General features: G+C 36.8%; 1 protein-coding gene across 2 annotated transcripts; it reads right to left on the reverse strand.

The window, feature by feature from the left end:
- Nucleotides 1–885: 885 nt before the first annotated feature.
- Nucleotides 886–17,104, reverse strand: LOC107326667 (butyrophilin subfamily 3 member A2-like). 2 transcript variants are annotated; one of them, XM_088142819.1, is made up of 13 exons: nt 17,042–17,104; nt 16,011–16,127; nt 14,983–15,339; nt 11,848–12,132; nt 11,064–11,162; nt 9,995–10,021; nt 9,013–9,039; nt 7,120–7,146; nt 6,440–6,466; nt 4,604–4,630; nt 4,331–4,351; nt 2,315–2,341; nt 886–1,818 (listed from the first exon to the last, which is right to left on the reverse strand). In XM_088142819.1, exons 2-13 carry the CDS (start codon nt 16,075–16,077, stop codon nt 1,271–1,273), a joined length of 1,539 nt encoding a protein of 512 aa, XP_087998945.1. In that variant the 5' UTR covers nt 16,078–16,127; nt 17,042–17,104; the 3' UTR covers nt 886–1,270. The 2 variants fall into 2 exon arrangements, with proteins under 2 accessions (XP_087998945.1, XP_087998944.1); XM_088142818.1 differs by lacking the exon at nt 17,042–17,104 and adding an exon at nt 16,894–17,023.
- Between the last annotated feature and the right edge of the window lie 5,884 nt (nt 17,105–22,988).

Genomic DNA, 22,988 nt, shown 5'->3' on the forward strand with positions numbered 1-22,988 from the left:
GCATGCACCCCACTCCCTCTTACCTCGCTGCGATTGCATACACCCCATGACCTCATTCCCCGGCCTTTCTGAGCTTGTGCCACACTGGACACCCCCTCCCCGTGTATTCAACGTGTACTTCTTCTTTGCTTCTTTATAGAAACATTTGAACCACATTTATCTCCCCTCTGATTAGCAGATATCTTCATTGTTCAGATGCTCAAATCTCTCCAGTGGAGCTGTAGCCAGAAATTTTTTAATCAGCTTTGGCTGATATGCCAACTGCATTCCCTCTTAATAATGATCTTAAAACAGTGATAATTCATTGGTAATCTCCAGGGACTATCCAGAAAGTGAGAAAGACTTTGGTTTTAACATTTTTCATGGAAGCAAAACTATACATAAAAGTAGACTTATCAAAGTGAAGGGAGAAAGGCAGGCTGGTAGAAAAACCTGGTCTGAGAATGAGCTGATACACTTTGAGATAAGTTATCAAATACCAGTTGAAAATGATGTTAAAAGTATTGTATACTTTTCATTTTTCCATAACATTTCTACCTTAAGAGAAATTGTAAGAAAACATAGCCTTTCCTCCAATTTTTCCAAGTGTCCTGATTTTCTACATTTCTATTATTTTGCAGAATCTGTACTTGTATGGGGAAGCACAATTGCATTTAGTCAAATGCCATTACACCCAACCACAGATCTCCTCCATTAATGCGGAAAGGGCAGAAAGGCAGGGGTTATGCTACAGATTGCCTATCCCTATCATTGTCTGTGCAGTTATTTTCCTGAACACCTGAAAAGCAATATTTCTATGTTTCTGGTATACAACTGCTACCTGAATTAGCTTCAGGCTGGGTGCCTGAAGTTGCAGGAGATTAAATAAATACTAGCAATAGTGTATTGCTTATTATTTTTACTTTATTTCATGTAACATACAATATAAAAAATGAAGTTGATAATGTCAAAGTTATGCAATGCAAAGCTTAATTGGAAAAAGACAGGAATAACACAAATGCTTCCTTTTGCCCCCAGGACTGATCTGTATATCATGGACAGGACTGCAAGGCAGCTTGGCTGGCTGAGGGCCTGAAGCCCCAAGAAAATGCTGTGCCTATCCTGAAATGTTCCATTTGTTTTCACACAGCCGGCCAATTTCTGAACTGTAAACTAATACAAAAGATCCACTTGGATGGATCTTTCTGGAGTGTTTGACACTAATGGTTTACTTTCTTTGTGGTGGTTAGCTATTTCTCAGAAAAAATTGATGAAGCTCTTCCCACTACTTTCAAAGTTTTTGAAAAGGAAGTGGAATTTTGATATGGATGATTTCTAATATATCTTGAGTGCAATCTAGGGCACCCTCGCCAAAACTTAAAAATGGGTGCAATTTCTCAGTTGACGGAATGTCAATGATGGTTATAAGGAGTGGTGCCCACATACAGGCCCTATAGAAGTATATTTTTCCCGATTCTTGATCCAGAAACAAGCCGATATTTGAATAATACCCAAATTGCATTTGTTTAATCTTTTCCTCATTTTGACTAGAAAACAAATGTCCTCTGACACTTTTCAGTGCCCAGCGTTCTTCTCCGAGGGGCACAGAAAACTTCCCCTTTCTGGTTCTGTCCCTTTCAGCTTGAGACAGCACCCCCAGCTCCCAGTCCAGCCGCTTCCCGACCTTTATTTCCCAGTAATGCTTCCCAGCAACATAACCCTCTTTCCCCACAACCACTAGAGAACCCACAGCGGATTTTGCATTAAGGGTGGCTGTTCTGCCATCTTCGCTGATGGTGATGTCTGGATGCTTGCAGTCTGATTCCAAATAAACTGCAACTGTGAGTAAGAAGGAAAAAAACAATGAGAGACAAAAATTGCTTTCCAAGAAGTAGATATATTAGTTGGCTTCACCATAAATGTTTAGTTTTATAAATGGCTTGATTGCATCCCTGGTATGAACTAGTTACATATTTTATTGCTCATAGTCAAAAGTATAAAAACTGGAGCTAAAGCAACAGTGTTTTTTCCAGGTGTCCCAAAACAACAGTTAAGGTTTAATGAAATAAACAAAGAATTTTAGCTATATTATCTTTTATTTGAAGGGTGCTCCTACTAATAAGATTATAATGCCATTAACTGAATCAAGATGTTCCTGCACTGGTATTTCCACAGGAAGGAAGTTTGGACACAATCAACCAGCATTCATTTTTCTATCTCTCCTGGGCAGAAGTTTATTTTATATGTTCAAACAGAATAAGTTACAGAGTCAGAAGTTTCAGTAAGTCAACATTCATGCATGTGAACAATAGACCTGACCATGGGAGCCTCTTACCTGCATGACTCTGTGCTCTTCTAAGTTCTATAAAAATAAAATAAAATAAATCAGTGCCTGGTCATAGTAAAATAGATAAACAATATTCAGATTTATTTTGAGAAATTTTAGCTTTGAAATTCAAGAACTTACAGAAAGGAAGTTGACTTGAAAAAATAAAGACCAGGCTTATTGTGCTCTATAACAATATTAAAATATTATTAAACAATGCTTAAACTTCATCCTGATAGCATCTGTGGGACAATTTGACCTGATTAGAGATCTTCCAGGAGGACTCTGTGTTTTCGTTCAAAACTGAGTTTTTACATTTTGGCATTCATTTTCTGAACACTTCATTCCTTGTAAAATAATAATATGTATTTCAAGTTTATGAAATGTGATACACCTGATGTGTTGGGTCATCTTCAGGGACATTCCAAATTTGGTGAAGATTAATACAGACTCTCCTCAGACTAAAGCAAGGTTAGATTAATTACACATAACAACATCATGCAAACACAGTTAAAGAGAGAGAGAAGGATGGGTACAAAATCAGTTTCTGATGAAGTTACACTTCAGTTTGAACCTACGGATGCAAGCCTTGCCTCACCTCTAGGTTGCTTCCATCATTCCATATACAGCTTTCGTGGCAGGCTGTTTTGGGATGATGGGAGGACTATGTTGGGGGAAGGCTGCTCTAACAACAGAACAAAATATGGTCTTTTTCATTGATACATACAAAACTCTGGTTTGAAAAAAGTAAGGGTGTTATGTAGCTTACAAAGTTGCTGTGTTAAACTTATATGTTTATATAAAATATATAAAAGATGTATGTATTTTAAGATATATAAAGAATATCCACCTGAGTGGAGAGGCAATGCTAAGTATCAGTATATTATAGCTATTCATTCCTGAGTTGCATTTTCTGCTATGTCTGAAGGTTATTTTGTTGCAACCTCATTTATTCATTATTGTTATGGTTGAGAAGAACGTGGGGATTCCTCCCTCTTATTCTGTAGTTAAAGTTATGTGAGACAATAGGAGATTGTAGGCATCAAGACTTGTAGCTACTAGACGTTTTGAATCTATGTTGTCCAAATTGTAGATAACAAATTAATTGAATTGTAAGGTATCTGGCAGAGAAAACTCCCCTCACAGGGTTGTTGTGGGGAAAATAAGAGGAGGAAGAAGTATTAGGTATGTTTGCTGCCTTGAATTACTTATAAAAAAGGATAAAGGCGGGATAAAACATCTAAAAACAAAACAAATGCAATAACAGTGTCAAATATACTGTAAAATCAAAACAACTACTCTACTTCTAGTTCTATTACTTATGCCATGTCTGATATGCCAACTTGGAGAAGATAGCTAAAACGGAGGTCTCCATTATTATTTAAGATACATGAATTCAAGTCCTTGGGTGTCCATGTGGGAGGCAATGGGAGAGAAATAATGAGATATACATGACAATATCATCACACAGATGTTTACGTACTTGCATGAGATGTCAAAACATAAGTTCATATTAATGGCATTTGCGTAATGATATCATCATGTAAGTGTCGTCATTTTGGTGTCAGTTTATTTTGCGGTAGACACTGCTGCAAGTGACTCTCGGAGATATCTCTCCCAAACGCAAGGTTGATCTGAAAGACTGTTGCTGAGACCATGATTGCTAAATCCTTCATAACATGCGAGTCTGAACAAAGTCTTTACATTTCATCTGGCACAAAATATTCTATCTTTAAAACATCCCAAGCTATTGGGTTTTGAAGCACAAGAGGACATTGGAACAGTCTAACATACTACCTTAAAGTGGAGGGTTTTCCATTAATGACTATGCTCCAGGGAGTTAGGATAACATTATCCTAAATCCAGGGGATTGTGTAAAGTTCTCAGAAAGTTTGTCAGGGAACTGTTTTCTGAGAAATACTGCTCAATAAAATTCACGTGACCCTGTTAAGGTGTAATGAATCCTTGCTCAGTAGAAATCTATAAAGATCTCATAATGGACTTATCAAAAGTAGTTTAGCTTACCCAGTTCAACTGGTTTTCTTTCTACAATAAAAAAAGGATTGCAATTAGTTATGCTGTTTTTTTTAAGAGTGCAGGACAAAGTTATGGTGCTATATATAATTGACTTAAGTAACTTTAATTAGATCTGAAATAAATCAGCCAAAAGGGATTTCCTTCAATATCCATAAACATTACTATCATAAAGGATGTTATGATTATGCCCTCATTCCTTCTCATCCCCTAATTAAATCTTTGGTCCCTTTCTTCATAATTATATAGTGAGTTTTCTCTTACCTGACTCCTTCTGGATTTCATAAATAGCTGTAAAACAATTGTCTGAATTAGGATAATGAATCATTGAGATAAATTAACAAAGGAAATAAGTGCCTCAGCCAAGGTTTTATCCCTTTCAAAAAACAAATAACCAATTTCCTGTTTCAAAAAAACAGATAACAAGGGGAAGCTACTTGATGCCCTCCAGATACACTGGTTTAAAATTCCCAGAATTTATTGCGATGGTCATAGTGGGAAGTGGCTTTTCCTAGGTTAAAGTTTAGCACAACTTCATTACTTTACAGTCATGAGCATGGGTTGGTAAATAAACTTCATGGAGGGCTTAAAGCTATTCTAACGTATCAAATACATTGATTAGATGAAGCCTATTTTGGCTTCCTGAATAGTAAGCTTGATCCGAAATTTGAAAGTCTGGTAATACCAGTATCATGTTACAATAAGTGGGTAGCTAGTTGTGCTATTCAATCAGATTGTGTCCCAGGCCCTGCATACAAGCCATTTTGAAATAGTATCTGTCCACTTCACAAGATTTTGCTAGATTTCATCTTGACGAATCTTCAGATGGGCTGAATTCTCAGCTAACATAAACCTTTTTACTACCACCAGATTGCTTTGGGAAACCCTCCTGGTGCTGGCCTTGATTATGAATGACCTCGAGTTCCAAACATCTATTAAACACTTATAGTTAGGTTGCTTTTGACCAGAATGAGATATTCAGTGAAAATCAAAGGTTTGTGCTGCATTCCCCTAAGACTTGGTTATTATCTTTTGATTATTTTTGGCTTTAAGTAAAATAGAATTACATTTTCAGGAAAGCTAAATCATTCTGATGAAATAAACTACACGTTGCGAAACTTCAGAGGAATAGGAATTTACAAGATATGCTCCTTTTGTTTTTTAAGTAACTGCCAGTAAGTGTTTTAAGTCAACATTTGCTGAACCTTGTAAAAAAAACCCCAGAGCCCTTATCATAAAGAATATGCATGGCACATTTCAGGCAATTAGTTTAAGGGAAGGATTTTTGTGAAGAATAGATATCCTTTCTGGACATGGTGGAACAAACTGTGGAAGTAGGGTGAGGTTGGGAGAGGCTGAAGCAGAAGCATAAAAACCAAGTTACTGTGAATTGCATGCAGAAATATTTCTTTTTATAGGTTCTAATTGCCTCATAATTTTTTACAAAAGATGGTCTTGAATTCTAATATAGTGAGAGATGGATAAAATGAGGCAGGTGGATTTTGGCAAATATAGATCACAGTATATATCTTTAAAAGGACATATGAGCTGATTTGCCCTTCTTTTGGCTGAGTGTGAAGGCTTGTGCACTGAACTTTCACATACTCTAGAAGAAACCAAGTCTTAACTAGCATAACAGCTTATTTGTTTCCTTTTATGTATATTGTGGAAATGTATGCAATTTATGTAGATTTACAGAATGTACATAAAATTAAGTAAAACTGAAGAAATTATGTAGAATTTGCATGTTACATAAAATTAACAAATTCAATTTTATTTGTTTCTGAAATCCACTGAATGGGAGTCTGTACAATGGAGGTTTTACTACAGCTTTTAGCTGGAAATTGGTGGATTTATTTCCCTATTCGTTTAGCACTTTCTGCTACCTGAACCAAGGTTTGTCTGGCCCCACTTCTTGAAGTAAAATTGGGGGACTTTACTTTACTTTTACTTTGCTTTTTCCCCTTTCCCAATATTTTAAAGGATAACTGATTAGTAATGCTAGGAAGCATGACTCATAGGTGTGCAAGCGGTATCAGTTCAAACCTCGTGAATATAGCAGGCATTCTGTGATTACTCATTATTCAAAAGAATACTCACATATTTGATCCAGCATCCTCTCCGTTTCTACAACAAATATTTCATTTATTAGAGTTGTTGCTTTTATAGATATAACTAAACTCTCTGGAATGGAGTGTTTGTCAGCACATAATTTGCTAACAGGTAAAGCTGTGTTAACCCTCAATAAATGCCAGTGATCTTATCCATTTTCAGAGATGGGAGAATTTGAAACAACAAATATTTCAAATTTATTGTATGTGAATGAAACCTCATTACTTTTGGACTGTGTTGGATGAATGGAAGTGGTCAATTCACATGAACATTGCATGGTAACACATGAAAGCTGGTAGATTTCAGCTGAAAGATTTCCATTAATGATGCACATAAAAAGTAGTTTAATATGTGAATTTCTCCCTCACTTATTTTCACTTTCCCTTTCTTTTCTGAAGCCTAGATTCAGCTAGTTTCTCCATTTTTTCTTCTTTTCATTTATATTCCATATGTTATTTTAGAAAGAACTCTGTAAATACTTTTCACCTTTTCTAAATACTTGGAATGTTTTATAAATGGTACCAGTGCAATATGAAGTAGGACTGAGGTTTCGTGACTCTCTTCAGGAGAAATTTAAAAAAAAGTATAGTCAGAGTCTTCCAACTGCAGAAAGCAATCTTATCCACATATATAAAGGAAATAAGAGGAAGGAAGCATTCCCGTCTTACCAATGGCATTTTTTTCATGATCTCGTTCTGAAAAGAATAGTAGTGAAATGTTATCAGATAAAATCCATAAAATAAAACTTGCCTGTAGTTGTGCCTTTGCTATATTTATACGTACACGTGATGAATCAAAAACTGCTCTTTCCTGAAGTAAGCCAAGGATCCATCCTTCTATTTTACCTCTTGGATTAAATCGCTTCAACATTAAAGCCAAAATATACAACATGTATTATTTATCAACAGAGCTCACTTCCTGCTGTGCTAGAGCTCCTTAAGATGCTGCAATCAGGAGCTGCTGATCGTTGTCACATGTGATGATCCTTGATATGCAGCCTGTCAAGGAAGACTATCCAGATCTGGTTGGCTTCGCACATCCAGGTTAACCAGGGAATTCACTTAGGCACCAAGGAATGTCAAAAATCTCCTTTTTCACAAAGCTTTGGTTGAAATCTTGAGTTCATGTGTGCCTTTGTTTTTCATCACTGTCTTTGAACCTAAATTCCACTCTAGATATTCTGCCCAGTCCTGAGATATACAAGATTCCCCCCCTCCCCCACCTCTAGTTGATTTGTCTTCAGTGCATCAGCTTTAATATCATGTCAATTGCTGGAACTGCTATATCAGCATTATCATTTATCACATCACTAAATTCTATCTATCTATCTATCTATCTATCTGTCTGTCTGTCTGTCTGTCTGTCTGTCTGTCTGTCTGTCTATCTATCTATCTATCTATCTATCTATCTATCTATCTATCTATCTATCTATCTATCTATCTATCTATCTATCTTCTACTCTATACCATCCATCCATCCATCCATCCATCCATCCATCCATCCATCCATCCATCCATCCAATATCTGTTATCCAAATGTACCATTTTAATTTAAAACAAGTATGTACATAGAATAGACTTATTATCTGATATATAGGTAGCAATATTTGCATTTAAACTAATCAGATAACTCTTCTAAACCATTTAAATAAGCTGTTTGCCTCGAGAAAGGTGTGTAACATAGAAGTCAACTGTGCTTCCACAATCTTGTCTAGGGAATGCCAATCAGTTTGCATGGGTCTGAGTGGGTACAGCAGCTCTAGTTTTCCTATAAGAGGGGTTGCCCCAGCTTCCTTTTCATTGACTTCCACTGTGTCTCCCCATTTGGATGCCCATGTGAACTTGGCTCTGAAAGTGCCCTTTCGGCAGGACTCTGCTTCCCCCCTTCTTCTTTTCAGCCTTAGCAATTATATCCTATCCCTATAATGATACAAATGAGAATTTCATGTTTCTACCTATATAGCACAGTTCTTGGTTCTCGGATATTTCTTCAGCATCAATGACTAAGAGTAAGGAAACTGGGTTTTAACTGTCGTTATGAAAAATTTGTTTAATTATAAAAGTAGAATTTAATGTTTGCCAACTAATTAATTCCTGTCAAGGCGGCCTTTCATTTTTCATTAACAACGGGTTTATTAAGTGTGTATTTAGTAAATAAATCAGCCTCCTCATAACTGGGAGCTGCCAGAAAGGCACTCCCAGTTGTGCCTCCCAAACTGCCCCATTCTTTGCCTAAAGAACTTCACTTAGCAACTCTTCTCATGTTTCTTTCGGTGCCTGGGGGGCAGGGCAGGGAGAGAAGAGAGGGGGGATTTGCTTTTCCCAAGACGTTTAAAAATATAATATATTTATTTTTATTCTATAAAATATTTTCTGTTACTTGAACTATAACATTTTTCCATGACTCTATTCATTTTATTGTTGTTTCTTTAAGCATTTAAATTGGAGTACTATTGTTAAGCTGACTGGATACCTGCACCGCTATACTAAGAATATACAGTTTTAAAAACAAGGATAATTTTGAATATTGTTCTAGAATGTATACTTTAAGAATGCACTTACCTCTTTTCATTTCATTTGTTTCTTTTTCTGCAGAAAGTAATGAAATTATTATTCCTTAAAGCTGCAATGAAATGCTACATTCAATGTGCTATCACCAGAAGGAGAAATGCATCTGATTCTAAATGGACATTAGCATTAGCATAGAATTAACAAATCCTCTTCTACTGAGAACTACAAGCAAACTTTCATTTGACCTTCCCAAAAATTAACAACTTCCTATCTTTCCTTTCCTGCAGTATATTAGGGAAACTGCACATAAAATGCAGGTATTGTAAGAAACATAAAAGATATGTCAGCTGTTTTGCAAAGTTGTAGACTGATTGAGAAATAAGCATAAAAATGAAAGATAGAGAAATTCAACAGAGCTGGACTTTATGGATTCACCTCTTTATAGGGAGGTCTCTTTGAAAGGAAAGGAAGATATCTTTGTTGGAATTATCTCTCTCTAAAACCACTGTGCACCAGCACCCATTTCTATATAGCAGGTGACCTTTTTCTTTAAAAAAGTTTAAAGATCCAACTTCCAGTATTGCAGAAATCTATTTTTCCTTGTTTAGCTCCTGCTTAGAAGTAAAGAATTTAGACATCTTTATACCCGTTCCCTGGAACATTAAGACTTTTTTTTGGTATAGGGGTCTTTTTTGAGTCAGGAAAATATTCAAAATCCAGACACTCTCAATTTGCAGGTTCAGCATTTACTCTTCTCTTCTCTTCTCTTCTCTTCTCTTCTCTTCTCTTCTCTTCTCTTCTCTTCTCTTCTCTTCTCTTCTCTTCTCTTCTCTTCTCTTCTCTTCTCTTCTCTTCTCTTCTCTTCCCTTCCCTTCCCTTCCCTTCCCTTCCCTTCCCTTCCCTTCCCTTCCCTTCCCTTCCCTTCCCTTCTTGTGGTCAGTTAAACCATCAGCAAGAATTGCTTTCTATTTTAATAATATACCTACAGCATTTCATGCACTGTTATATTATAATAAATGTGACTGTTACTTACGAGACTGTAATACTTCTTTGAAACTCTCTGCAACAAAATGGGAAAACCAATGAAAATGTGTCAGTATAACTACTTTATACTATTCTGTTTTTGATAATCCCCTATTGGATAATCCCCTGTTGGAGGGCACTTGAGCTTGAAACAAGATCTTGAAGTCTTCTTCAGTGATAGGAGAGATCTGGGGGGATAGAAACCCAGCCTGTTTGACTGGGAGCAGGTGGGATAAAGTATTTGCACTGTTAAAATCTGGCAGAAATTGTAGGAGCCTGGCCTTCTGCCTTTGCCAAACCAAAAAAGCAACATATTCTGCTCTTGGGCTGAATGTTCTTGATCAAGCTCTTTAAACACAACAAGCATTTTTCACTTTATTCTCATGACCTGCCAGCTCCGTGTTGAAGAAATCACCATCATCAAATAAATCGACTATCATTCAAAAACTGTAATTAGATCAAGACTGTCATGCTTTATAGATATTATGAAGAGATATTATAGACAATATCTAGAATATAATTGTGTGTGCGCCTCTTTATCCTGCCATATGCCACATTTCTTGCCACGAACATAGAAAAAGAGGCAAGCTAACTCAGTTATCAAGGGGGACGCGGTGGCGCAGCGGCTTAATGACACTGAAAGTTGCTGGCCAGAAATGGTCGACGCTTCAGTGGTTCGAGTCCAGCCTTCGCGTTAAACAGGGTGAGCTCCTGTTTCCTCCCCAGTTCCTATCAACCCAACAGGTCGAAAACTCACGTGAGTAGATAAATGGGGACTCTCACTCCGGTGGGAGGAAAAATGCTGGCGGCGCCTTGCAAAAAGGAGTCGGGAGCAGTTGCCAGTAAGCGCGAAAAACCGTGCTCGCCCGAAAAGGGCGCGAAGCAACGGAAACCCCGCCTCCTGCACTCGCCAGCTGGGCTCTGCTCTAGGAAGGAGGCAATGGCAAACCACTTCCGAAAAACAGTTGCCTTGAAAACTGCAAGGACTCGTCCAAGCAGTCACTGCAGGGTCAGCAATGACAGCGCAGACAAAAAACAAAAAACAAAAAAACCCTCAGTAATCAATTTATAATACTTACGTCTCCATTTATATGTCACAAAGACAGTGAGGCAGCTGGAAAGCACTAAAATGGTTATGAAGGGTGTGATCCAAGGGGAAGACGTTGGATAAAAAGCATCTGAAAGACACATCGAAAACTTAATTCTATTATTATTGTTGTTGTTGTTGTTGTTGTTGTTATTTGCAGAACTACTAAAGCTGAATAATAGAGTGAACATATCAAAGTAAAGCTTAGGAATAATCAGGGAGGGAGCAAATGTGGCAATTAAGAAACTCTGAAATGCTCCATATAATAATGTCTGTATAATTTGTTAAGCTAAGGCTACTGGGTATAATAGAACTAAGTACAAATTAATTATTTGAAAAGCACTGTAACAATAAAACCAACTGAAATTAAACAAGAACAATGTGTGTATGTCTGGAAAGTTCCTGTATGTACTCCCACCTTTTGACGGCACAATGTATAAAATAAGGAAATAAACTAATACATGTTTTATATCCACTAAAGCCTTTTCTTTTGCTGGATGGTTTGTTTGATTGCTAATTTCTGGCAAGGTAGATATATTCAGTATGAATGAAACAGAAAACTGGTAGATTTAAATGTTGTATTAATTCACAATTCCTTTCTTTCTCTCCTTCTGAATTGGGAAGTAGCATACATTTAATTAAATCAATGAGTCAGTCAAAAGGTTGATAATATTCTAAACAGGAAAATATTCTCACATGAACAAGGTTTAAAATAAGAAAACCAAATGCTCTACTTGTAGCTGTAACACTCAACCCCTGGTCCATCCCCCACTTACCAGAAATGAGGATTCTGGATTCACTCTCTGTCTTTATCAAGTTGTTGATGATTTTGCAGGAGACTTCACTATCCATGCCTGGCTCTAGTGTAATAGAACTGAATACATGAAAGTTTCCTGTCGTGACCTCTGTGTTTACTACGGCTGACTTCTCCATTCGGTTTCTCCCTTTGCTGTCGAACCAGAGAGCCTGGGGTCTTGGATACCACCCCTCAGAGCTGCAGGTAAGTCCAATGCCTTCACCTTTATAATCCACCAAGGTAATGGTAGGTTTGTCACCATTTGCTGCATAAAAAATAAAATATTTGATGAGACAGGAAATCCCACTAACTACTCTTATCAAGAGGAGGAATGAATTAGCTGAATTCTCTGATATGAGTGTGCAAACAGCACAGTTACGTATAATAGCAGATGAAGCAAAGAAATGGCATCCATGTTCGGAGGAGATTCTGAGCAGGGATGACTGTTTTTAAATTTTAAATCATTGATAATTTTAGTATAAAAGTATTCTATTCTGGCTGTAAAATGGCTGTAAAATGGAACATTAATAAAGTAACCAATGTGCTACTCTTTCATGAACAAGTGAAGATGGTTGCCACATGTTACCTCATGGATCCGTGACAGGAGTGAATGACCATGTGACACAAATCTCACAGTAAAGTAGATCATCCTAACTATGGCAGGTGCTTAAGTGTAGGTATCCTCTGAGTTGATTTAGTGCTCCTTTCCCCCCCAGTTATTGTGGGCCAAGCAGAAGATTGACTGGTTATATTCAGTCTTTTGACAATTGTGGGCTCCTCTAAGCAGCTCTCTGGCATTTGAAAATGAAGATATTTCACCCTTATAAAGCAAGGGAAGTCTATTAAAATATCTCTAAATATTTCTAGTAACAATTTAAACTTTAAGAAACGGAAGTTAGATAGAACTGTTGATGTCAAGAGAAGATTTGGAAGACCAAGAAAAGTGTCCACTAGCATTGCACAGCAACTGATCTGATCTGCAAAGCAGAATCCATGCATCACTGCAAATAACCTGCTGAAAAGTTTAGCTGACTCTTGACTAGTTGTTTATAGATTCACAATATAGCTTTGTTTATACAATAATGATCTGCATGGGAGATTTCTTTGTATGAAACTTTTTTTTTTAACCTCATTACAAAAGTGACTGTCTAAAGTATGTAAAAGGAAACTTTGTTAGTTTTGACACATTTTATAACAAAATGCTTTGGACTTAGGAAACAAAAATTGAACAACCATACTCACTATATGGATACAGTGATAGCTTTGGAGAAAAAAGGGTGAAGCATTTGAAGAAACACATTAAGCATGTTGTATTTTGCTTTGGGGTTGTGTGGCAGCTAGTGGCACAGGAAATAATGTCTAAGTAGAAGGAAGACTAAATTAAACTAAATATCTACATATCCTAGAAGCTAGTGTCCCACAGTCAATGAAGAACTTGCACTGAAATAAGGCAATAATTCAAAACACCTCAAATTAACCATGGTGTATTTACAGGAAAGAAAGATAAAGATTTTGGAAAGAACTTCACAGCTCCCAGACTTCAATATTAGTGAAAATCTGTAGAGAGATCTCAAAATTGATCTCTTTAAGGAAGAACTCTTCAAGGAAGAGTAGGAAAAGAGTAGGGAAAAAATTCCAAAAGCAAGAATAGACGGTTACTGTAGTTAGCTACAGGTTTAGGAAGATTTTTTTTCTGCCAAAGTAGGTATTACAAAATGTTGTTTGTAAGGGTATCCAAATGTCTGCACTTACTGTATTCATTGTTGTCTTATTTTGAATGTGCAGATGACTGCACATAATTTCCAATTTGCAGAAAAACGTCATGTTTAACTCTCTAATGTGTAGACATTGTGCCATCTTCTGATCCCTTAGGGATTTATTGAAATATACAGTTTGACCAGGTGTGCCTAAACTTTTGCGTGCAACTCTCTCTCTCTCTCTCTCTCTCTCTCTCTGTGTGTGTGTGTGTTCTAGCTGTTTCCTTTTTCTCAGATTTTCTTTCAGTTTCTGCATGCCTTCAAGAGTCTCTGGCATGCCTTCAAGAGGCATGAAGATGGAAGAATGCCAAATTGAGAAAATAATGTTTAGACAATTTACTTCAGTATTTACATAATGCAAACTAAGAATGGGGAATTTGGTGTTCTCTGTATGTTTTGGAGTTCAGCTTCAGACAACCTGGCCCTGTTTTAAACCACTATTCACACTCTCAGATTTTGAAACCAAGCACACTTATTGGGGGGCTCCTTTTCTGTGAACAAGGATAATAATATATTTAGTTACATTGAAGAAGATGGATTAAAAAACTGGAACTCCTAAAGGTCCCTGACTTTCTCCCTAGATTATATCACTCACATTCAAGATGACTCATGTAGCTCTCTCCTCAGTGGCATCTTCAGCAGAAAATGAAAGCTAAGCTCTGTATGAATCCCTACACTTCACTCATGTAGGCTGAGTGTCTTACAGAAGACATTTGTAGTATGAGGAAGGACACACAATTGGTTGAGTCACATTCATTGATTACCAATATGTTTTCTCTGATAGCATTTCTATGGTCTTAACAGGGTTCAGTTTCACTGGGCTTGCTAATAGCATGGCTGTGAAATAGCTGTGCATCTGCAAAATATTATACTTGCCTTATTAAAGTTGTATGTCATAATTGGAGGCATCTGCAGCAGGGGATCAATAATAATAATGAATTATTAAATTTGCATGCTGCCTGTCTCCCACCATCTGTGGGGGCTTTACAACAATCAAACAAAGGAAATATAATAAAAATATGATGAAACCAAATAAAACATAAAGATAAAAGATGGCAAGTGTGGCTGACCAAATGGAATGAAGCAAGGGGTCTCACTCTCCCTCACTGGCATTGTTGATGTCCTACGGAGTATGTCTGGCCATTGTCAATTGAATTAGTACTTGGGGTCTTTTGCCAAGAAGAAATGCAAGACTTCCTATCTGTATTCGTTCCTTCCCTTTTGCTGTGAATAAAATCTTATTGTGTCTAGTAGTATGATGCATATTACTTATAGTCTTGAACTTGTGCTCTGCAAAACAACCATTGTCTTCCTTGTAGAATGCAGGATTATTGGAGAATAATAAAATAGCAGCTCACCTGTCACATTCAGCTCAGTGACAATTTCATCAAACCCAGTTTCAGTTGTGACTACACAAGTGTATTTTCCTTGATCAGAGAGACTGATATTCCTCAGTTTCAGGGACATGTTCCCTCTATTAAGTTCATTATAGAAGAGTTCTGCTCGATCCCCATAGTTTTTAAGCTCTTTTTCTTCTTTATTTTTTCTGTGGTAGTATATCACATCTATTGGTTTGGAGGAGTTGGAAAATATCCAGTGGACCTCAATGGCGGTATTGTTAGGTATGCTTACAGACATGAGTTGACATGGTATGGTTACATCCTCACCAATGACTGCAATAGGGTTCTTCTTGACCGGAAGAATAGTGAAGTGACCTTTTAAAAAAATACAACTTTTCATCCAGAGCACATTTGTTCATTTGTACAGTATCAATAGCTGCTTCATAACTAGCTTAATTTTGTCAGCTATAACACCGTGTGTAAATGTATCATTCCGGAATATCCTAGGAGAGGTTTTCCAAATGTTAATAGAGAAGGGATTGGTTTGCCCTTGTAATACTCAAATCTTTTTCTTTAAACCAACTTCTATCATTCTGAATCCATGCCTCTTGTTGTAAGTTAGCATTGCCTCTGGATTGGACGTAAACTTGGCATATGCAATAAAACACAATGAGCTCTATTTACTTTCAGGAGACTTTATAGTTCAGATTTGCCTGTATAATCTTGTCAAAGATAGCTTTCTTTAAAGGTCTGTCTAGACGTTTTGTTGTACCTTTAAATATTGCCAACAAGCCTAGCTAAGAAGTAATGAATAAATTATATAACATATGTAAAAAAGCAGAATCATTAGGACTTATTTACTATAATATCTCTGAGCATCCAAGTTTTCCTTTATCAAACTATTAGAAATTTAATGCTAGGTATGAAAAATACCAATTCTGTAGAGTTAAGGAAGTGAATCCTCCACCTTGCTGGGTTTAGTTTCACGCGCATTGCTTGAGGGTCAGACTGCTTACTGTCATGAATCACCTTCCCAAGAGAGTTACCTGGATGTATCACATGGAAGATCTGTAGAACCATCCAAACACTAACAACTGCAGAAGAGGTAAACATTGATGAAAAAATGAAAGGAATAATGTTTTGCTTAGAAGCTGCTTCTGCCCCTTGAGAAACAGAAAACAGAACAATGGTAAATATATAAAGAGCAATGTTAGTAACAGTAATAGTGCAAGGACTATAGAATAGACTGTAGGCACATAACCCATAGTATTCACTTACTGGAAGTGAATTATAATTAAAAATTATATGGTTGCTATCTTTAGAAACAGTTATTTTTTACTATCAAGTATAAAAAGCCTAATACTCAAATACTGAAATAAAACACAGGTTGTCTCTGCAGATTTTTCATCCAAGGACAGTTCCTCCTATACAGAAGGTATACAGAAGAATACCATCAAAGTAGCAGGGAAGCACATAATATTCTTGGACTTTAGAGAGTGGAGGACATTTCTTTTCTAGAGAAGAAGAAGAAGTAAATATCCTCAGATGTTGCAGTTTATACATTGACATTCATTTCTTGATTATTTCAGGGTTAAGTGTAATCTGAGAATGCGAAATCCTCCAGAAGGAAATCTGAGAATGTGACTTCCCACTTCACTTATTAATAGCATTTTATATTATAATTGGATTGATAAACCTGTCCAATTATAGAGGTTGCCTGGGCAGCTCATATGGAAATGGAACATTAAAGTGTAGTATAAAATAAAAGAAGCCATTAAAACTAAAAACAATGAAAAAAATTAAGACAACATACTGAGTTCTTAGTAGTTAGAAGATCAAATGTCCCCCAGGGAAATAGCTTGTTCTCTCTCTCAAAGATAAAAAATGTAATTATCAGTACCTGGTAACTACTGCTATGAAGGATCTCACCTGAAGGATGCATCATTTTAATCTCTTCCCAAGTTATTAATTCCATATCCTCAGTAGAGATAGAGAAATGCCTCCTTAAATTTTCAAGACTACATTCAGGATACTGAAAAAAGATCTGTCCTGATGTTTAAAAATAATTGTTTCTTACCTGAACTTCAATACGTATACATATTTCCTGCTTCATGCAGACTTTGGTCTTTCAAAGGATTACTTTCACTTCTTATTGCTACTTGTTGTAATATTCCACACCCTTTTCTTTGAAGGACAAAAGTGTTTCTGAAACTAGTCCAACCTTGTGGCTGTTTCACAAATAGGGATGACTTCTGATTTAAGGCCAAACTTTCCCAAGCCAACAGCCTCCAAATATGTTTGGCATGGCTGGGAATTCTGAGAATTGCGTACCCAACAAATCTGGAAGGTCCAGGTTGGGAAAGGCTAATTGAGACAAGAAGAGGCTGTTTTGTGTGGTGATACCAAAATTGTGGTATTCCCTTCATAGATACTGTACATTCACCTGACATCTTACTTGCTATCACTTTAGAATTATGTGGATTAATGGACAGAAATTTGACATCAAGACTTAAAACAAGGACAAATCAGAGAGTCTCCACCTCCCAGGATGCTCTATGGCAGACCTTAAAGTAACAGTTTTAGAAAAGCATGACTTTAATAGCGAGATTGAATGAGTGCCCGCTGAAGTTACATACATTAAAGGATTTCAGGCTATCTCCAAAGGTCTCAACAAACACAATGGGATTTTAACCCATTACAACTGTTAATTGATCAGGTACTTGTACTCTGCCTCCCATGTAACCTGCATCTATATATCTACTTTCTCTTCTTCTCCCTTCTCCCTGCCCTGCCTTATCTCAATTTGAATCCTACAACAGTTTAGTCACCCTGTGCATGCATTCGATGAAGTGAATTCTGGCTCATGGAAAGTTTCTATCTTTTAGTAAAATGTGTTGGCTAGAAAAGCTGCTATCAGACTCCTTCTGATTTTTAATATCTATAGAATATTTCTATGGATTTCTCTTAGACGGTACTAAGAAGGACTTTCTAATTGTTTTTTCCCCTTGGTTACCATTAAATGTAATAACTTTTTTAAAAAATAATTTTTTCTCAACCCTCTAAACACAATCATTGGCCAGGTGGTAGGGGATTTCTATATATTATTCATATAAAGAAATGAATGAAAAACCAGTGATTTCCTAAGAATTAATAAGAATCTTTTTTAGGTCAACAGTGATTTATCATTTCAAGTTTACTGCTTCTTAAAATACCTCAAATAACATACATGAAGAAAACCTTTGACTGAACTGAAGAAGAGCAACATTGTAGCCCAATTCAAAAGAAAAAGAGGGATTGTGCTGAGAAATTTGTTTCTTGGCTTGATTTTGGCATTTCCGACATTGGAATTGGCAGATTGGCAGGCCAGATGGAGGGTGGGTCAGGTTAGGAGCTGATACAGGCACACATACAGAGTCAGTAGTTAAACAAATGAGGGATTTTATTATGGACACTATGATACTTACTGTATACCAATGAAGTAGTGCGATCTAATAATATATACAAGTGAAAGTGTTACTTGCCAACCAGTATCTGCTTCTATGTATGTACAAAATAGTATAAGAAATATAAGAAATCAATTCTTAACTTGCTTAATTTTCTTCCCTCTCAACTCTCTTTCCCCCACTTTCCATTGGTAATTTATTATGGCTTCTTCTCTCTCTCTCCCTTTCTCAACTGCTGATACTGGAACTTCTGTGAGTCTTCCCTTGGCTGTCTTGCTGCCAAACGAAGTCTTTAACTCACAACGTTCCACTGTCCAGCATCTGGATACCTTACAAACAACACAGTCCATCTTTCTGGTCTTTCCAGATTCTCAGAAGCTGCTCCAGGCTCTTCCTCCTGGTCTTCCACCTTGGCCCAGGGCTGGGATCTCTGGACTTGGGTTGTTCCTCCACTCCATTCCACATTAACCAGATGATGTCCTCTTCAGCAGCATGTAGTGTGGCATCTAAAATATAAACCCCAACTTTCTCTGCTTTGCCTTACTCTTTTTATATCTGTATTTAAAGCATGTATGTGGCACTTTATTTTCCTCTTTTTTGCCCACATACTCTTGGTCAGTTACTTTCCCTAAAAAAAAAAAATCCATAGACCCAACTGCTTTCCTCTAGCTGGGTACTTCACCCTGTCATAGAACTAATCTGTACTGTATGCAATATTCAGTAGATCTCAAAACATACCCCTATTGTTTCCACTCAACTTCTAATAGTTGAATGGTAACAGCAGGAGTATGTTGATTTCAGCCAATGTGCAAAAGCAGTCATGGTCTCCATAATAAGTAATTCTAAAATCAGAATTGAGGAAACATCTTTATTAAGTTAGCTGAAGATTACAGCAGAGTTGCAAATTTTTGGATTTCCAAGGTTTCTTCATCCAATAATGTCTGTATGTGTTGGGGGAAATATGGGTAAGCCATGGAGATCTTATAATAAAAATGGTTTTACATTGCACCAAGGGTGCTCCCAAAGCTTGATGGGAGGAAGAAAACAAATGATAGTTGGCCCTCAGGTTTGGGAAATATATAATCCAACAGTTACAATCATAACTGATTCTGTCCTTTATGGAATAACAAGATCCCTTGATAGGTGGAGAACAGAAAAGTGGTAAGCTTGGCTGCCTTTATAGTAGCAAAGCTGGGGATAATTTAAAGTTCTGTAGTATTTTTTTAAAAAAATAATTTGGTACATGATACAGGGTAGATGATAAAAAATCCTCCCTCTTCTGTGTAGCTGTGTAGCTGTGTTGCTGTACAGGTAAAATTTGTATTTTACAACTCAAATAAAAAGGCATATGCAGAAGTGTTGTCTATGAGAAAAAGAAATCTAGAATCTATATTGAGTTAATACTAAGAGAATACCTGAAAGCTGACAAAATATTTGCAAACTTATTTCTCCTTTCCAACAAGCCCAGAAGAGTAGTGCAAACACTACTTTTGTACTTCATGTTTTGAAATTATTTATTTATTTATTTATTTATTTATTTATTTATTTTATTAAATTTGTCACTGCCCATCTCACTGAAAAGTTTACAGGCAGTTTACAGAGGAGGTAAAATCAATTAAAATAGAATATAAAGAAATCTAAAATAATAAAAGAATTCCAAGAATGATGGGATTGGCAAATAACTCAGGCCAGCCACCCCCAGGATTGATTAAAACTCTTATTGCACTACACAAACTGGCAATGCCAGGTCTTAAGTCCTTTCTGGAATACCGGGAGGGTAGGGGCCCACCGCACCTCTTTGTTGTTGTTGTTGTTCAGTCGTTAAGTCATGTCTGACCCTTTGTGACCCCATGAACCATATCGTGCCAGGCCTTCCTGTCCTTCACTGCCTCCCTGAGTTTGCTCAGTTTCATGCTCATTGCTTCAGTGATGCTATCTAACCATCTCATCCTCTGCCGTCCTCTTCTCCTTTTGCTTTCAATCTTTCCCAGCATCAGGGTCTTTTCCAAAGATCACCTCTAGGGGGCAACTATTCCAAAGGGCAGGGGCAATGGCAAAGAAGGCTCTCCTCTTGGGCCCTGCCAGCCAACATTCTCTCACTGATGGGGTCTGCAACATGCCCTCTCTGCCTGACTGGGTGGGACAGGTTGTTGTAAGGGGTGAGATGGTCCCTTAGATAACCTAGACCCCTGCCATGTAGGACTTTAAAGGTGATAACCGACACCTTGAATTGGACCTGGGAGCAAACTGGCATCCAATGCAGCTCCCGCAGCAAAGGTATTATACATGCCACCCTAGGGTCACCAAGATGGTTCGCATGACCACATTTTGAACCAGCTGTAGCTTCTGGATACTCTTCAAGGGTAGCTCCATGTAGAGTGCATTGCAGTAGTCTAATTGAGAGATGACCAGAGCATGAGTGACCGATCGGTATAATTGCAAATATGCTTTCTTATTCAATTAAGAATGTAACCTTGAATGTTTGCCAGATTTTTCCCCTTTCCCCTAACATTCATTGGTTGGTGTTGATTGGTTGGTAGAATTTTGTCCATTGATTGGTGGAAGTTGGACAAAATTCATATTCAGCAGATTTGATCTATTAAATCTGAAATTTGTTAAACTGAGGTCCTTAAATCAAAGGTTTATTGCATCTCTTTGCTTAAAACTAGAGGTAATCACAAAAAAGAAATCAGCTCAGTAGGCAGTGATGTGAAAAAATACTGGATGAGGGGGGAAAGAATTTGTTTTATTACAAACAACATGAGAAGTCATCAGAATCCAGTTGATTTGGTACAATGCATTATTAATCAAATCTGTCAGTTTTAATTTTGCCCTGTTATTATTTCAACATTATCTCAAGGAATTTCTGCTTTATTTGATAAATTTATTTTAAAAAGGCAGTACACGTTTTTGTGCTTATTTTGTGTCTTGAGTTGGACATTATTTTGGACAGCTGTGAGTTTGAGAAAAAAAATTGATGCTATAGTCCAGGACCTGGTGTCACATGGGTTTCTGGACATGGTTTGCATGACAAATACTGGGGACAGGTGCAGAGCAGGATTTTCCATTCTTGATAGACTAGCTCTCTAGATAAATAATATTGATACTGTGGATTCACTTTTTTCAGCAATGGTAAGGTTATTAGTTATTTCCTCTTAGCAAAAATCTTTCTAAATCCTGTTCTTGATAAAGTGCATCTTTTACATTAGGAATGGGGGACTTCTGGTTCTAGAGTTTTTGGCTGATTTTTTTTTTGAAATGCAAGCAATTGATGCAAACCTTGTATGGTAACTATCTTTTTAATTTTTATTAATTTTATTTATTTAATTTCTATAGCCGCCCATCTCAACCAGGTAACTCTGGGCAGCAAACAGTTCTAAAACAATTAAAACAATACAAAAATAAATATATACAGGAGCTGAGAAAATTATCTCCCTAGGTGCATTTTCTCTAGGTAAATATTCTTTAGGTACATTTTGCATATTGCACATAAGCAAACATCGGGAACAGAGAGATGGTGTAGACTTTAAAGTCATGGAGGTATGACCGTTTTGGAATGCAGAAGTATAGAAGAATTTATTCTCTCATTAAATGTGATGTAGATAGAGCTTTGTTCCAAACTCGCATGCAAATAAAGACATGAGAACTGGGAGTTATGTGACATCTAAAATGCAGATGTTTCAAAGGTGCAAAATAAATGAAGCAGAATACAAAGGTGGGGAATGGGATTTAGTAAACGTTCATACCTCTAGGTTCTTCGTAGCTTCTCAGAGTTTTCATTTAATACTGGCATTAGATGTTGTACCTGTTCATTTGTATGGTAACCTTCAATATTGTGCCAAATGCAGAACATGTGTTCTCGTTTCTATATGATTTAGAATATTCATTTCAGGCAAATAATCTCAGTTCCTCATCTGGAGTTTTCAAATGATTATCAAAAGCTGCTGTACAAAAAAAAAAAAAAAGAGTTAATCATGACAAATCACTGAGTAGCATTTCAAGGGGAAGTCATAGAGATTTAAGGAATAAAGTGGTTATATACATAATTTGTGATACTGGGATATATAAAAACATTTTTTTTCTTATTAAGTGAAGTGAGAATAGTGCTCTGTTTTGTATGCACATGCAGATAAGGAAGTGGGAACTAAACATCAAAGGCAGATGATATTTAAGTGAAATAGAAGAAACATTACCAGTTTGCAGGCAGAATGCCAACGCCTACATTTGCAATGATGCAGTTGCTGGGTCTCTGTCTTTTCTGTGAGTATAATAAAAATGAATAATGCATCATTCTAAAGATTGGGCAGTTTACAATATGCACGAATAAGTGTTTTCATCCAGTAAATTAACTCTTGGGTCCTGCTGTAAAATCCATATATATGACCAAAAAAGAGGAGCAGCTACATCACACGTTCTTCTATGGGGGAGACTTTCTTTTTAAACTTTGATGTGTTTATTCACCTTCCAAATATTTTCTATGCTTTGCATTATGATTTCTTCCCCATCTATGACCCACAAACTATGGCATAACCCTGGGCAGTACAAAATAGAGAAGAAAACCAAGGAAATGAACAACTTGAT

This window comes from Python bivittatus, unplaced genomic scaffold (assembly GCF_059951505.1).
Source record: "Python bivittatus isolate LINGU-HERP-01145 unplaced genomic scaffold, Pbiv_v1 ctg000440_np1212, whole genome shotgun sequence".
NCBI lineage: Eukaryota > Metazoa > Chordata > Lepidosauria > Squamata > Pythonidae > Python > Python bivittatus.